This window comes from Bactrocera dorsalis, chromosome 2 (assembly GCF_023373825.1).
Source record: "Bactrocera dorsalis isolate Fly_Bdor chromosome 2, ASM2337382v1, whole genome shotgun sequence".
Taxonomy (NCBI): Eukaryota; Metazoa; Arthropoda; class Insecta; order Diptera; family Tephritidae; genus Bactrocera; species Bactrocera dorsalis.
Window position 1 is genome coordinate 6061545 of NC_064304.1, and position 17477 is coordinate 6079021.

Below are 17477 nucleotides of genomic sequence, written 5' to 3' on the forward strand. Positions count from 1 at the left end.
ACTGCTTGTGTATGTTATGTGTAGCGGTTCTAATTAACCTACACACACACATATATATATTTTAATGTACATATATAAAAGACAGTGAGTATGATCTCATAAATAGTTGTCCGAAACTTTCGCCCGCACATTTGTTTGCAAAGTGGTTTATTATTATTATTTTTGCATTGAGTCAGCATTTGAAAATGGCTTGTTGTTTGCATAACAATGAGGATTTTAATGCAGAATTTCACATCTAATGTTACAGCAACAAAGTTTCCTATATAAGCAGCAGCAATATCTCGCTTGGACTTATAATAAAATTTGATTTAAAAAAAATTCAATTTGTAATTCCAAGCATTTTGGATAAAAATTCAAATTAAATTATGATATAAAATAATTAAGAAATTATATTTCAACTTGTATCTTTAATTTTCCATCCATTTCTTTGAGGTATTCATAAATTTTTACAGATTTTTAGTTGTCTTTGTTGCGTTGAAGAAATTTTTCTCACCCAATGATTATGACGGCTGTGACTTCAAATAGTTGATCATGAAAATTGTCCAACGATATAAACAACAACAGAGCGTCAGTTTTCCTCTTCCTCCACTTCCCACAGCGGCTACTGCGTTAAACACTTTCAGAGCTAGAGTGTTTTCATCCATATGGATCAGCGTTGTCCACGGCCTATGCGCACAATAGCGCACGGACAGTGCCAGACACCTCACACCAACATGTCGCGACAAGTGTCTGTGAAAGCCCGATTGTGCTACTGTATTCAACTTCTTAGGCAAACAAAGCAGAAGTTTGCGATCAGTTGACGCTAGAATAACCAACACAAGCATAACGTGCACACAGTCACGTTGGACAACACTGATATGGATGACATAACTTAGCCAGCGTAGCCGCTGTCTCTTAATTCGCTGAAGTATGTCAATGTCCAAGTTACGACCGTCAACAGTGACGTGAGAGCCAAGTCGCAAGTGCGATGACTGTTTGCTTGATGATAGGAAATATTTCGTCTTGCCCCCGCTCACTACCAGATCTATTTGATTTGCTTCCTTATCCAGCCGGCAGAAAGCAGAACTAATGGCGCGGTTATTATGTCCAATTATGTCAATATCATCGGTATACGCTAGCAGCTGTACTCTCTAATAGAAGATTGTAACTTTCTTATTTAGCTTTTCAGCTCAAATTATTTTCTCCAGAAACAAATTAAAGAAGTCGCACGATAGGGAATCGCCTTGTCTGGTGGTAGTGTGTGTCGGTTCCTCCTTTCACGGGTCTTATCCAAGACTCACGGTAAAAATCTGATCAATAGTAGACGTTCTAAGTCTAAAGCCACCCTAATAAGGTCCAATAAGTTTGTAGACGGTGGTCTTTCACACACTACGTTCGATAAGACCTTATATACGATATTAAGGAGGGTTATTCCACGGTTGTTGGCGAAGATTGTGGGGTCTCCATTTCTCCAAGAAGCTGATGTATGTTTCTTATCAGTTTTTCGTCGCCATATTTGAACAGCTCGGCCGACAATCCATCGGCCCCCGTTACTTTGTTGTTCTTCAGACGCTATTGCTATTCGAAGCTCTTCATAATCGGGCAATGAAGCGTCTGCTCCATCGTCAAGGACCGGGGAATCGGGCTCACCATCTCCTGGTGTTATTTTTTCACTACCATTCAGAAGGCTGGAAAATGCATTTCTCCATACTTTCAGTATGCTCTGGGCATCAGTCACTAGATCACCCCTCGGGGTTCTACAATAGCATGTTATTTTAGTTCTCCATATTTTCACAGAAAATGAGCTGAAATTTACAGAATGAATTGAGTAAGCTACAGTGTTTTATCAACCCTGGGTATATGAACCGATTAAATCCAAATTTACTTTTTTTTTTAATGTGCCATTTTGTAATAAGGAAACAGCTAACGCATTAATTATTGTAGAGGAATCTAGAAGATAAAATCACCAATTTTAAGCATTTTGTGAGGATTTTTGTTTATGTTGGTGTTCTCTCATTAACAATATTTGATCATTTTGCTACGACTAACTTACAGCATCCAAACGTTTGTTACATCGTTAATCTGCCACGAAAGTATTTTAACGACCCCGATAGTTTTTGTTATTTGCGTAGAGAATTAACTTTGAAATGTCTGCAGTGATTATTATTTTCGTTTTACTTAAACCAAAGGCGTTGCAAACAAGTCCAAACTCACTACCCAGTATTTCAATTGTCTTCGGCTAGCCAACATATTTTACATAACACCGAACTGCTTCTGCAAAGTCTTCAATTCAATTTGTTTTTCTGAAAGAGAAATTCCCCAAACTCAGAGAGGAAAAAGTAAATAATGAATTTTTGTTGGCAACTAATAAAGAATACGAGCTTTGCTGAAAAATGAATGATGAGGAAAAACTCAGCTGGAAATGTTTTCTGAACGTTGTCCAAAATTTTCTAGGAAACCATAAATTGAAAAATTACAAAAGCTTAATAAATGAACTTACAATGTCAAGGTTTGGGGTGTGATATGTACTTAAAAATACATAAGTTGGACTTCATCTGGATTTCTTTCTGGCAAAATTGGATGCTATGAGTGAAGAACAAGAAAGAAGGTTCCATCAAGACATTCCTTTAATGGAGAAGCGCTGTCAAGGGAAATGTAGTACTAGCAGAGTTAGAGACTTAGCAAAGACTTTGCAAGGAAACAAAATATTTACGAAAATAAAATTTTTTCTATATTAAGCAATCATTTCTCTAAATGCACTTACTATTTCCCAAGACATTGATATAGATATGAAAAATAGTCTAGTTTCTTCTTTTAAGCATTCCCTTTGTGTCAGTGAAGAACGAGAATTTTTTTTTGAAATTTACAAGAAATTTCAAATATTTTTTTTAACAAAACATTACGCATTCCATTTTGTGCAGACTTAAAGTCCCCCCATAAATCAATTGCTACAATTTCAATGCCCGAAATTTGTTCCGATTTCACCCGCGCGCTCGCAACGGCATAGCCTATTGTAATTTGAATCAAAGCCGCTTGTAAATGCGCGTCAATGGCGTGTAATAAATCAAGGCGATTCTATGCGAATTCAAAGGATTTTAAAACAGCACCAACGAACAACAAAAACAGCGAAACAAAAGAAAGCAACAACTAAAATAAGCGATTTTGCGATTAGATAGCGCATAACATCGGCTTCCGGTCGACGCCAACACCAGCACCAGCACCAAAAGCAAAAGCAACATCGTAAATTGGCTTGCAGTCAGGCAAATTGACAAGCGTCAGCCAGCGACCGAGTTAAGCCGCACTCACTGGGCGGGGGCTGTGGCAGTCTGTGTGTACGTGGCAGTCTGTGTGTGTGCTGGGTTTGGCAACTGACTGATTTCCGCCTGCAACATAATCCACTGAAAGCAACAAATGATTACAATCGATAGAGCGGTAAGGGCCTCAGCATAAACAGGGAAAGGTGTTGAATGAATAACGGCTTCATTTCGTATTTATTTGGTTGAAAGCAACAACCAGCAAATGTCAAATTGTTGCCTCTACTTTCGCTGTCTTACATACTAAATGTGCTGGGGTCTGAGGGCGCCGCAGTAAGCGCATCACAGGCTTGCAAGAATGGGTATCTATTTCTTCCAGCTTTGTGTGTTGTTGTTGTTTTTGGGCGTGTGTTGAAAATAATTTACTACACTTTCTCTCTGTTGTTTTTGTTATTATGTTTATCTTATATTTAGTTGTGCACCCACACACAATCGCCACTGCGTATACGCAACGTCCAGATTATTCATCATTTCATTAAATTCTACTTAAAAAGTCGGCGCCAAAACAAAATTTAATAATGTTAAAAGGAAATGTTTGCTTTTAATTTTCAGCGGATATACAGCGTGGGCGTTATGCGGCGCTTTAAGATTTTTTTGCCCACCACTGTGAAAAATTAAAAGTAAAAGTGCGTGAATGATTGCCAGGTCAGGTGTGCGCCCGACAGAACAGCTTTTTGGGCGACAAGCACAGAATATTAAGTAATAAAAAGTACCTACCCCAAAAATACCAGCAAAGTCTAGTATATAAATATTTTCTTAAGCAGAGATATATATACACGTGTGCTTTTAAGAATTACCTGACCCTCAATGCAAACAAGTCCTACAACTGAGTTACGATTTATCTTTGTATGTACAGACAGAGCATGGCCACAGCACACCAACAGTCAAACGCATATACTTCTTACCTCAATTCTACTCACTGCTACGCTGTCTACTCCACTGACACTCCCTTTGAAATTGAGTCATATGGTTTCTGCCACTTGCCACTTGCCCCTGCCACCACTTTGCGTACGTGCGCGTCTCAGGTCATCTATCTATTTATTTATTTGTTTGTTTCGCTTATCATTTATGACCTTGTCTAATTTTTAATGGCACATTAACAAAATTAAGAAAGCATCTTGACTGCCTTCACTTCATTATACATTTATTTTCAGTTATCTTTATAGCTAGGTTTGTTTCATGTTTTCTTCTCTTTCAAGTAGCACATTAGAATATGATTTTTAAGGAATTCTTTTGATTGATAATACAATTTCTTTTCATTATTATTATTATATAAATTTAATCTATTTATTTCAAATCGTGTATTAGGGGAAAGGAAGTAAAGACTGTAGTCGAATGAGATCTTGATATAAAGATAAGAGCGTAGAAAATGTAGTAACTTTCATCCAGAGCTCTCTACTTAATTACAGTGAGCTTTGTAAAATTACTTTAAACAAGAAAAAACGCTAACTTCGGCTGCATCGAAGCTAATATACCCTTCACAGGTGCATTTCTTTTAGTAACTATGTGTTCAGTTTGTATGGAAGCTATATGCTGTAGTAAGCCAATCTGAACAATTTTTTCGGAGATTATATTATTTCTATGAACAATAACTCACACCAAATTTCGTAAATATACGTTGGCAAATGTGAAAGTTTTCCATACAAGAACTTGATTCCGATCGTTCAGTTTGTATGGCAGCTATATGTTATAGTGGTTCGATATCGGCAGTTCCGACAAATGAGCAGCTTCTTGAAGAGAAAATGACGTTTGCAAAATTTCAAAACGATATCTTTAAAACTGAGGGACTAGTTTGTATATATACAGACAGACAGACAGATGGGCGGACAAACGGACAGGCGGAAAGACAGACAGACGGACATGGCTAAATCGACTCAGCCTAACATACTGATCATTTATATATATACTTTATATACTTTATAAACTTCGTGACAAGCTAAATAAATCCTCTTCAGGGTATAAATATATAGTGTAAATAAAAAATAATATGTTTGAGTTTTGAAAAAAAAAAAACTATAATTTTTATTAGGTTTAGTGAAAATAAATCCACGATATTTCCAATGAACGGTTTCAGTTATCTGTATCTCAAGTTGCATAAGTCCGATTACACAATATGGCGTTAGAAAGATAAGATTTTTATATTAAAGGAACTTCTCAGACGGTTTTGCGGTTGATGGACTCAGTATTGTTTCAACAAGCGTAAAAAGTGCCGCCTACGAAGTACAAATACGTCATATCGTAAGTTCAAATATCTCCCTTCCGCTTTTTTGCTCTTTACTCAATGCTTTATAAAAAAGGTTACGGTGATCGGATTTAGTTCAAATATACGCCGTTTTGTTCGATAATCTATTTTCATCTAGACGACAACTTTATAATACTCTCCTCGTAGAAGCCACTTTTCACAAGCCTCTTTTGAGTTCAACACCAACAAGGGCGTTCGCCATGGACAGAAATAGGTGGTAATCACTTGGCGCTATGTCCGGGTGAATACGGTAAAACCTCCCATCCGGGCTCCCGTAGCTTCTGACGAGTCATCAACGAAGTGTGTGGTCTGGTGTAGTCTTGGTGGAACACCACACCCTTCCTGTTGGCAAATTCTGGACCCTTCTAGTCGTTCGCCTGCTTCAAGCGCTCCAGTTGTTCGCAGTAGATGGTAGAATTAAGCCTCTGGTCATATGGGAGCAGCTCATAGTGCATGATTCCCTTCGTCGTCAGTTACCATTCGCTTTCAAAATGGGTCGAGTTCGTTCCGTTTCAGCAGAATTTCGCAGGCGTTGATTGGGTCCAGAAGGTTTTTTTCGTCAAATCATGCGGCACCCAAACATCAAGCTTTTTTGTGTATCCAGCCTTCTGCAGATGGTTTAAAATGGTTTGGTGACTAACTCCCATCTTCTGGGCGATGTCACGTAATGCGACATGCCGGTCTAACTAAATGTTTTCCATGACTTGATCGGTATTCGTCGTCACAGGTCTTCCACCGGCTGGCTTATCCATAGTGTCATTTTCACCCGCTCTGAATCTTCCTTCGCAGTTCGAAGTGATAGAATATCATCCCCCACAACACTATTAATCTCATTTATCTTATGTTTATAGTATAATTACACCTTTCCAACCGCGAAGTTAGACGACCTGCTAATGTTTGACAACTATCGTCTAAAACTTATTGAAATTGCACCGTATCACTTCTATCCCGCAAATTGAATTACAGACCTCCGGTACATTTGAAAATATTCTCGAATCTAGGTCACTTACTGTTTACATAATTTAATTAATATTTGAAATCACATGAAATATTATTATTAACGTGCTCATAAGATAATAATAATATTCAAATAACCACCACATATATATATAGACAATAACAGATTACCATCCTATTAAATTATTTATATTTCCCCCCTTTTCAATGATAATTTTTAGATAAATAATAAAAAATACACATATCTAACTAAATACAACGGTACCTTATAAAATATATACACATATATGTATATATATATATATTTTTTTTTGTAATAATCTACATTCATCAGCAAAGGTACCGAAAGACAGCAGCAAAAAAGAAAAACAAAGCGATTTTTCGTGTTGACAAAGAAATTCCGCGAACTGTTTAAATAGTTTATTTTGCATTATTTAGCAGGGCAGCGAGGTATGTGCGCGAAATTCATCAAATTGCAAGCTATGAAAACTATTTTGCAAGTAAGTGACTGACAGAAGTATGCAAAAAATGCACAAAGTGTTGCATTGAAACAAAGAAGAGTGTTTGCGGGTAGGTATATACCCTAAATATATAGGAAACAAAGGGACAAATTTTATGCAGCTAACGGGGGTAGAGGAAAGTGAGCAGCAGCGTGCAAAACAACAAATAAAAAGAACAAAAAGAGGGCGAAGGACAGTTTTGCACGCTTTTTGAGTCCAATAAACATTTTTATATATTTTTTTCCATCTACAAGTTCATATACCCACACACATATCTGAACCAGTAAGTGAATAAATGGATAAATTGATTTATTTGATAACTCACACGCTTAACCAAAAAGCGACAAATCAACTTTTTTAACTACATATACATATGTACATACACATACTTAGCAGATAACGGTAATAGTGGACACTAGCAATCGTTCAAATATTTCCACAGCGCAAATGAATTCGAAATGTTAAGCAAATATTGATTAAAGACAAAAGTTGAATAAACGTTCACACTTTCACACCTTCGCAGCCAGAAGCCAGAAGCCATCAGCTGTCACCTGGTGGTGAAATATGTAGGTGTTCCGCGAAGCGAAAAAATCATGTCGTTTTTTCAAGAAGCGAGTTTTTTGATAAATGTTTTTTCAAGTCTATAAGCTGCGAGTCATTAATTTTTTTTTCAAATCGATAACTTTTTTATCAATACTTTTGAAATAAAGTTCAATTATTTTGTTCTCTTTTTTGTGAAAAGTAGCTTTTCTTCTTCCTGCAAACTATTGCATTTCAGATGTTTCCGGCTAAACAGCATAGAATTGCGTGATCTTCGTATGATTCGATTAGATTTCAGAAATAACATAAATTATAATCTCAAATATTTGGACTATAGCGGGTTCGTTTGAAAATGGAAAATCGCTTATGCGTAAAACGTTCTACGAATCGTTCTAAACAATTTCGCCTGAGAGACTAAGGGTCAAAACCGCTTTTGAAGCAGCGATTTCTAAGGCGAAGCTTTTAAAGGATCATAAACATTTGTTCGTGGGTTTTTGAGATAATCGAATGAAATTCGATACGCAGTTTCGAAATTCTATTGATTATTTATCGGAATTAGTCAGATCGGTTAGCTATAACACAAATCTTCCATACAACCGATTATTCAGATTTCGCCTTAAAAAAAGAAATTCGCCTTAAAAATTCATCGATTTTCGCTCGAAACCGATTTTGTACCCATAATCTCGTAGGAAAAATTGTTCAGAATGATACGTAGAACATTCTCCGCATATGCCTTTTTATAGAAGAAAGTCGACTCGCTCCAAAGCATATAACTTTCTCACATATCAACTTATATGCATTATGTATCTGTCACAACATTGACAGGACAGAAACGTCTCTACAAAACTAGAAGATAACTCAATCAGTTAACGAAGGCGATAATAAAAATACATTTTCAAACAGAATTTCGAAAAAGTTTCCCAACCAAGGCCAAATGTGGACCAGTGCCGACTCAAATTGAACTGAGGCATCGCAGTGCTTGAAACAAGCAAATGCTGCGACGGTCTTTCACATTGAAACCTACATATATGTAAAACGGACAACACAGAGTGAAACACACATGCATGTTTTCACTGCCCAAAGTGCGAATGTCCTGCAAATACTGGTGACCAAAAATGCACAGACCAACGAACGACCGAGCGAGCGAGCCAACGGACAAGCGAATTACGAAACAAAAGACAGCTGCGGAGTGACGATTCAATGAAAAATCGAAAATTCACTTTGTTCCCAACTGCGATGGAATTGCTGAAGGTAGGGGGGAGGTAGGGGAGATTGGGTGACTGTGGAATGTCAATAATGCGAGTATTGGCAGCAAATGGGTATAAAGGCTGTCTCGATGGCCGGACCGGTAGAGGAGCGGCTCGGTACAATGAGGTGTTGTCTTCATTCACTTGGAAAAGGCGTAGAGGTGTGAAAGGCTACAGAAGGTGGCGTTGGTAAATACCGAAATTGACATATAATGGCAGGTGATATTCGGATATTCGATGGTGAAAGCCGCACCGTTCAAATTGGTTGCACAATGTGTGAAAGGTGTGCACGAAAGGCGGTAGCACGTGGCAACTAGAATTACGGATGTCTGCGTGTACATAAGTCTACATCAAACAGCATAGCTTATTGCTATTATGACATATGAGCAAATCGCCCACTGGTGACGGGCGAAGGTGTCAGCTAGTAGAAAGGGTCATGTATTTCAATATACATTGTACCTTCAAACCGAAAGGGATCATGTTCACATATAGAGTAAGTGAAGAATTGTATTACTAATTGGCAGATGGTGACAGGGTGCCATTAACTGAAGTCCGAGCAAGAATATCGTCATCTTTAAGTCTTCTTGACTATCATTGACTTTAACTCTAAATGTTTTTGAAGCTTAATTCCTGCGAACATTTTGATAAATCCATCAAAGATTATCATTTTCAAATGTTTGCCGCGGCTACGTCTCAGATGATCCATTCGTTTAGTCCAGTTTTCGATGACTTGTTCGAGCATTTTGATCTTGGTGGCAATGGACCGACCCAAAACATCAAATTATCTGCTCACTGAACTGTTCTCTCAATAAATCCATTGATTGATGCGATGTGGGGAAACTGACGCCGTCTTGTTGAAACGAAATGACGCCGAGATCACGAGCTTCAATTTCGGACATCAAATAGTCGGATATCATGGCGCAATAACGGTCGCCATTGACGGTTACGTTTTCACTGGCATCATTTTTGAGAAATATGGGTCGCTGATTCCACCAGCCCACAAACCACACCAAATCGTTTTTTTTTCTGCGTGATGTGGCAGTTCTTGAATCTTTTCAGATTGCTCTTTGTCCCAAATAGGGCCATTTTGCTTATTTACATACTTATTGAGTCAGAAATGGAACTTTTCAAGAGCCCATAGAACGAAGCGATGGTCTTTGGAAGGTCGAGCGGCTTCAGTTCTTGAACAAGCTGTATTTTGTACGCTTTCAATGTAAAATCTCCATGTAAAATGCGCCAAGCAGTTCCATACGTCAGACCGAGTTGCTGCGAACGGTGCCGAATTGACTCTCCAGAGTCTTCGTGCACACTCTCAGCTACGACTGCTATATTTACTTCACTCCGCTCTCGGTCTATTATAACTTTTAACATTTATAGGTTTTTGTAATTCAATTATATAGGCTTTGTTTGACATACTGAAATTTCAAAGATATTATTTAGCCTTATACTGAAAACTCAATTTGACAACAGAAACTACAATTCCCCACCTGATCGCTGTCAATCAGCAATCACTCACCTCACCACAACTCACTAAAGACAGTATCTACGTATATATATATATATGTTTGTAAGCATTTATGTTGACGCTATGGCCAAATGGCACATTTAATTAACCCGGCCCGGACAGATGGTCAGAGGCGACGAAGCAAGTTAATCACTTACCACAAGCCCAGTCAATACCGCCGAACACGCCTCACTTACGCCTCCAACAAATCAATGACAATGCCCCAACTAAATCGAATGAAGATGAATTGGGCAAGACACTTGCATTATTGTTCAATGCAAATCACTGTACAGACGCACAATTGCGCCATAAACACACAAACTTATCTACGTACATATGTACACACATTAATAATGGAATTGTATTGGCAAGTATCAGCCTATATATTTACACACACTCACAAGCAAATTCATATGTACGAGTATGTGTATGTGTATTGGCTGATTTTGTATGACAAATGAATGCCGACTTGTGGTCTGGTCGCCGCCACCGCTCACTTCTCCACCTGCCATCGTTCCACCAAAAGTCTTTGCTGTCAATGTAATTGGATTGGTAAATGCGTTGAAGTAATGAAGTTCGTCTGTTGCGACTATTTGAGTCAACCGGCGTTGTGGATTACATCAATTAATCAGCAAATCCTCGCATTCGCTCAATATTAAGTCCGTTTTGTCAATTTCGTTGTTCGAGAACTTTATTGAAATGGATGAGACAGCAGTGCTCAAGGGGATTGCTTATTTGCGAGGGCGGGTGAAAGCAAGTGCTTAATTGCGTATAATTTATGAGAAATATACGATTGTATGACATTGTCCGAGTTTTAACTAATTGCTAAAATAAATTCGTGACCTGAAATATGAGTTACTTAGATGGAATCTGTCTAAGAATTACAAGAAAAAATTTTTTTTTAAATTTGTGCTGTACTCGTAAACATGCTGAAGTTGGTAGATCGAGCTGCAACAGTAACGATATTCTCTATAGTATAATTAAACGTGAAGGAAATTTATGAAAGGAACTTGTTGAAAACAGCGATTCTGTCATTTAAGATGGTTTAAGGGCTTATACAAGTATTATTTGTGGTAGAAATTTTTGCAAAAATGCAAAAGGTTTCGTCTGAACTTGAGATTAATTTCAATATTTCTGCAGCAATACCTACATATGTATACTACAGGTTATTTTCTTCCAGCTTTCACCTCATCTTCACTTTTCAAAACATTTACATTTGTATGGCAATAAATGTCATATATTGTATATTATATAATGGATATGAACTCAAGAAATAAAATTAGATAAGATTCGGACATCTTGATAAACATAAAACTTCTTGAAAGGCTAAAGATATATGTATCCTGTCAATGCTTCATGGTTTAATTACTGGAATTTTAGCTCAAAATTATCACACTACCCCGCTTTTTCTAAGAGATGTCGTAGCTTGATTGTGATGCCATTGTTCCCATAGTCGGAATCGAACATGCTTTGGAAAGCTATTGTCTTTGTTCGGCTTTTTCAGTAAATGTCATTCATTGATTAAACATTAAAAACAATAATTTATTTCATTACTTTAATATGAAGAAAAATCAACTAAAAATCATTGTATTTTGATGACAGTGTTTAAATGTGGCAAAATGGTTTGTATGACTTAAAAGAAGGTGGTCCAGGACGACCAAAATAGTTTAAAGATGAGAATCTAGGGACATTACTCGATGAATATTGTTCCCAAACATAAGAAGAGCTCTCTGAATCTTTGAGAGTCACTCAAGCAGCCATTTCAAATAGTTTAAAAGCAGCCGAATACTTTCAATAGCAAAGAAGTTGTGTGTAATATTGAAGCCACAGACTTTGAAAGACGGTTTTGTATGTCAGAAGTGCTGCTTGAACGCCCCAACAAGAAGAATTTTTTGCATCGGATTGTGACTGGTAATGGAAAATAGTTCCAACCCTAAACTCCGAAATCACGTTCGAAACCTGACTTCACAGTTAAATTAACGGTAAAGGATGCTTTTTTTTTTTGATGGCCTCGGAAAGGCTTGAATTACTATGAGCTGCCTTAACCAATAATGAGGAACACTACTGACAATAATTCATCAAATTGAAGATAAATGACCGGAACTAGTCGCGAGCCAATAAAAAGTTAATCATCAAAAATTGGCTTAATTCATTTTCCATCGCCAAGCCGGTGCAGTTCTTTTGCGTTGGATTCCACAAACTAAAAAAAAAGGATTGGAAAATGTTTGAATACTATTCGAATTTCTTTTCTGTTAATAAGCGCTCAAACTGAAAAAAGGTCGAGTAATAAACATTCATAATATTAATTTATTATTATTTTTATATAATATTTTAATTGTTGTCTAGCTATATTAAAAAAAATACTAATTTTATCGTATTTATTTGCAGCCTAAAACAACTTTATTACTCGCGGGTAAGTTAAAGTTCAAATTAATTCTTTTCACTTTCATTCGATGTTTTCACAGTTACTTTAACTAACTTTATTCAAATAATATTTTTTTCCGAGCAAAGTGAATGTTGCAACATGTTTGGAAAGTTTAAACTGCATACAAATTTTCTTTTTATATAAATATATCTCATAATAAGAGTTCCGGCAACTGAATGAATGAATTTGTATGTTATGTTGTGCCTAAATAACTGTTTACCTGCATTATATTTGTTTACACAATATAAGTTGGAAACTATCACATAAAATTTGCATAAAATTTGTTTTAAGTTGCTTTTGGCTTTACCAATATACATCAAAATTATACAATGACAATGTTAATATACTAAGCCTGATATATTAGTACTAAAAAACAAACATAAAAAACATATATTCCAAAAGTTCCGCGGATGGATTTTGAAATGTGTTGCTACATTAGAATTCTTTTTCCTGTGCTCCCAGCTGGAAAGCAAAACTTGTAGATAAAGTATTATCCTTTTGGTAAAGGTCAGCGCTATGTATCAAAAGCAGTAATAATTGGAATGATATATAAAAACTTTGTCTAGAAAAACTCATAAAATAAAATTTTCATTGTGTTTCTCATCTTGAAATTCTAGCTTGAAAACTGCAAACACTTTTATATGCAACATATTTTCATATAGACAATGTACGCGTACCCCATTCCTCACAATCTCGTTGACTATCTCATTACCTGCCTACGATGCCTTTTGCACCCGGTAGAAGTGAAGTTATTTGCTTCAAGCAACACTTTCCACTGCTGTCCTGCTTCGCAAGACACTTCTGGTCGATATGCGATACGAGGCTACTGCCTTGATTGGTGGTTGGCTGTCTAAGTAGATGTTGACTCTGGAATTGTCTGCAGGTGCTTAAGAAGTAATAGCAAAGACCTCAGTTCGAAATATACTGCAATCATCCAGCGACTTCAAAGGTTGCCTTTTGAATAACTTTAGACACTAGTGGAACTAGTTAAGAACAGCCATTGGAGTTGTCCTGAAAGCCCCCGTTACGCAAAGCGCAGCGAGCTTTTGAACCATTTCCATTCGCTTCTGGTAAGTGTAGTAAGCGAACGCCTATCCACCATTCACCATACACGCTCGTAAGGCATTGCCAGTCTTTCTCCTTCTTTCTTCCACAGCAGGTGCGGTCCTTGAGGGACATAGTTGTGTCCCATTTACGGAGAAAAACCACCACGGAGAAATATTGTGCTTTCTTTTGAATACAAGTTGATTGGTTTTATCTGGGTTCAACCCCAGACCTGCTTGCGATGCCAATTCAGGACTGTACTGAGAGTGGTGTTCACATTACTACTAATCGTCTGTAGATACCTACCTATTATTAAGATGGCAATGTCGTCCGCATAAGCTATTATCTTAGGGGCTTTGCTGTCTAAGTTCCTTAGCAGCTAATTCACCACTAATGTTCATAGAAACGGAGATAGCACTCCACCTTGCGGGGTACTTCTACAGAGTTTTCTTACTCATTCTAACGTCGTTCCATTCTGCTCTTATCCTTCCAGAGGTTAATAGGTTTCTGATCCAGCGCTGCAAAGCAAAATCAACACCTACTGACTGGATACTGTTCAGAATAGATTTGGCAGAAGTATTGTTCAATTCTCCAGAAATGTCCAAGAGCGTATTTCTTACATATATTCACATTACCCTTTACCGATCTACCTATTGTGAAGGAAGCTAAGCTATAGCGCTAAAATCATTCAAGTAGGTTGGGTTATTTCTCCATGGCTTCGGTATGAAAATTACTCCAGCCTTTCTTCATGAGTGTGGCATATACATAGCTAAACTTCATGCATCAACTTATAAACGCCTTTAGCCATGGCACGGATGGACGGATAGATGGCACAGTGACTCGGTTTTATAATGAGTCCTAGTAGTTGTCTGTCCGCTTGCCGCTACTCTTGCGAATTAGACCGGGCGAGGCGGGACTTTTGTGTATTAGTTTCCTGAGTCTCGCCACATCGTTGGTCTCTTCAAAGCAACTGCAAAAGTTCTTCCAGAATTCTCGCTTTTTCCTACGCGCCAAAATTTTTCAATCCATTAGAGGATTTTTACGCCGCGTCTGTAAGACCAAAGCTCCTTATTTCATCAAGGGGGACTCGTTTTGAGCTTCAGTCGCAGCGTAAGGCTTGCTTAGTGAAGAGCTGTATTAAGGCCATTTATAAATACAGTCACGTCCGTTTCAAGCTGCAGTATATACATTTTATAAAACGTTCTGTTTTCCAGTTTTCGGTTGCTTATTTGTCATTCCTTTACCTCTTAACCACAAAATTTACTTCATTTCGAAATTATTTAAACGTTGGACAAAATGTGTTTCATTTTATGTTTTCGGGCAGACTCACTTTCTTCCTACATCTCACCACAAATATCCTTCTTGTGTTGTAAAACAACCACAACAAACAAATTACCCGTAACGCATTAATTCCTTCAACACACAGTCCTTATCGTTATTTCATGTTCTTGTGGACGATTTACGCCCGAATTAATTGCATTGACCCATTCCACGGGGAAATGAGCGGCCGAAAAGAGACCGCCGAAACGACAGAGCAATCTTTCAGGCGGCCATAGACCACAGACGACCCATTCCCGCCTTTGGCTCAATTAATCTTGAGGGCGCGTTTTATGGCACTCGGGCAACGCAACAATTACGACGGCAATCACTTGGCCCAGTTTACTAGTGTATGGCGGGCTTAATTGAATTTTCATTGCCATTATGAGGCTATTGCCGCATTGTGCTGCCGCGCACAGCAACAGCACGCCGCACGCCACTCGATGCGCCGCTGCCACTAATAATCACCGTCCTTAAGATTGTTGTGCGCTGTGATTGCTTTCAATATGGACCGCGCTAGTTGCTGCTACTAAGTGGTAAGCACTGTAGCTGAAGCCCGCTTTATTATGCCGTTATAAATCACAACATGTTGCATATTGCTTATGCGAATGTTGCGCTCAAATTCCGCATGCCAGCGCTGCGTAGCTGTGTTGGTGAGCGCAAACGCTCGCAATTACACAGACTTAGCGTGGCGACTGAAGCGTAACAGCCGACAGTATTTGTTCGGCATTTATGCAAATTGGCCTTAAAATGTGGCACACATCCAACGCTGCTGTGGCATGCACATTTTTGCAATTTTTATACGGACTACAAATTTTTTATGCGCATTTGATAGTGTCGAAAATTTACTGGCAACGCGCCCTACGGCGGACGCGCGCGAATTTCGTAAATCTTTTCGCCTGCCGCACGACGACGTGTTTGTGCAACTTCATTATTATGCCCATTGTGCGCTCGCGCTTGAACGGCGCTGCCCGTTAAACCCAAGCAAATTTCTTTATTTATTTTTATTTTCATTTTATTTTATAGAATCTGCTACACAGACTTACTAAAATGCTCCGAATTTTCTCGGCAAATTAGGTTTTATTATTATTGTGCGCCAAGTGCGCGCTGCTGTTACCCTTCAGCGGTGTGTATGCGTGTGTGTATAGGTGGGTGCGTCTTACGCTTTCCGTGCAGGCATTGATTTCCTATAATTTGTATGAATCTTTTTGTGCTTGTTTGTGTGTGTGTGTGTGGCTGCTTTTGTGCCTGTAATAACCCTTTTGGCTTTGCATATTTATATTCATGGTTGCCTTTATGTTTACGCTGCGTCCAATTACCGAAAATTACGTCTCTTCTTTGGCCCTGCTTAGCGGCGCTGCGCACCTTGCCACATTCGACATGCAACGGTGATTGCCTCCGCGCCTCGCACTTTCGCTTTCACCGCCGGCAAGCGCTCGTCATATTTGCTTCTTCACAATTCGGCGCTTTTGTTATCTCCAATTTCATTATTTCTTATTATTATATTTTCCACTTATGCTACTTATTCAATTTTCATAAAAATCCACCGAACTTTTTCATTCCATTCAATTGTTATGCGTTCACAATGCAATCGAATTCGGCATGGAAATTTTCTAATACGCCTTCCGTGAGACAGGAAATAAAAGGGGGGAGCAAATATGATAAATAAATAATATGTGTATTTTACGCGCCGAAAGCCCAACTAAATAGGAGCTGCCTTCGACTGCCAGCCAATTTAAGACACCCTCGGCACTGCGTGCGTACCATATGTAAATATTTAGCCATGTGTGTGAACTAAGTATGCTCGGTATTAAGTATGGAAATGTTGGTATATGTATATATACAGGTATCCCTCGAATAACACGGTTAATTGGTTCCGTGTTATTCGAAATCGTGTTATTTGAAATTTAAAAGGTAAAACTTTATAAACGCAATAATTTTTAAATTACATATGTTCAACCACTGTCACTCTCCAAAGATTGATTTGTTTTTCCTTGAAGAGGTAGAGGATCTTTAAATTTCAATTTTTAAAAGGAATTTTCGCGGCTTCGTGTAATTCGAACCCCGTGCTATTCGAGATTTCGTGCAACTCAAGTACCGTGCTATTCGAGGGATACCTGTAGTATATATATACAATACTATAGTCTTCGTTTGTGTTGAGGATTGTGTGAGTAAGCTTGATTCTGCCTTGTTAGCCAATTACTTACTTGCATAATTCTGACATTTGTTATTCTACTTCCCACAACCAGTCCTCATCACAACAAAAGATTTTTTAACAAAAGCTTTATATTCAATCCTTTTTTTGTATACTATTAAGCCTAAGAATATAAGGCCTATAAGTAAATTTAGCAAGTGTTTGGCAGGTCAACCGCTCACCTTGTGTATTGTGAAGGTATTTTTCAAATCAT

At 38.0% G+C, this 17477-nt stretch overlaps 1 protein-coding gene across 2 annotated transcripts in view; it reads left to right on the forward strand.

The window, feature by feature from the left end:
• Nucleotides 1–17477, forward strand: part of LOC105227019 (polypyrimidine tract-binding protein 1) — a 498255-nt gene that overhangs the window by 29911 nt on the left and 450867 nt on the right. For both annotated transcript variants that reach the window (XM_049450402.1, XM_049450400.1), the window contains exon 3: nucleotides 12672–12696. Coding sequence is in view for 1 of the 2 variants with exons in the window: in XM_049450400.1 (XP_049306357.1) it covers nucleotides 12672–12696 (25 nt within the window). In the remaining variant the exon portion in view is untranslated. The remainder of the gene's footprint in view (nucleotides 1–12671; nucleotides 12697–17477) is intronic.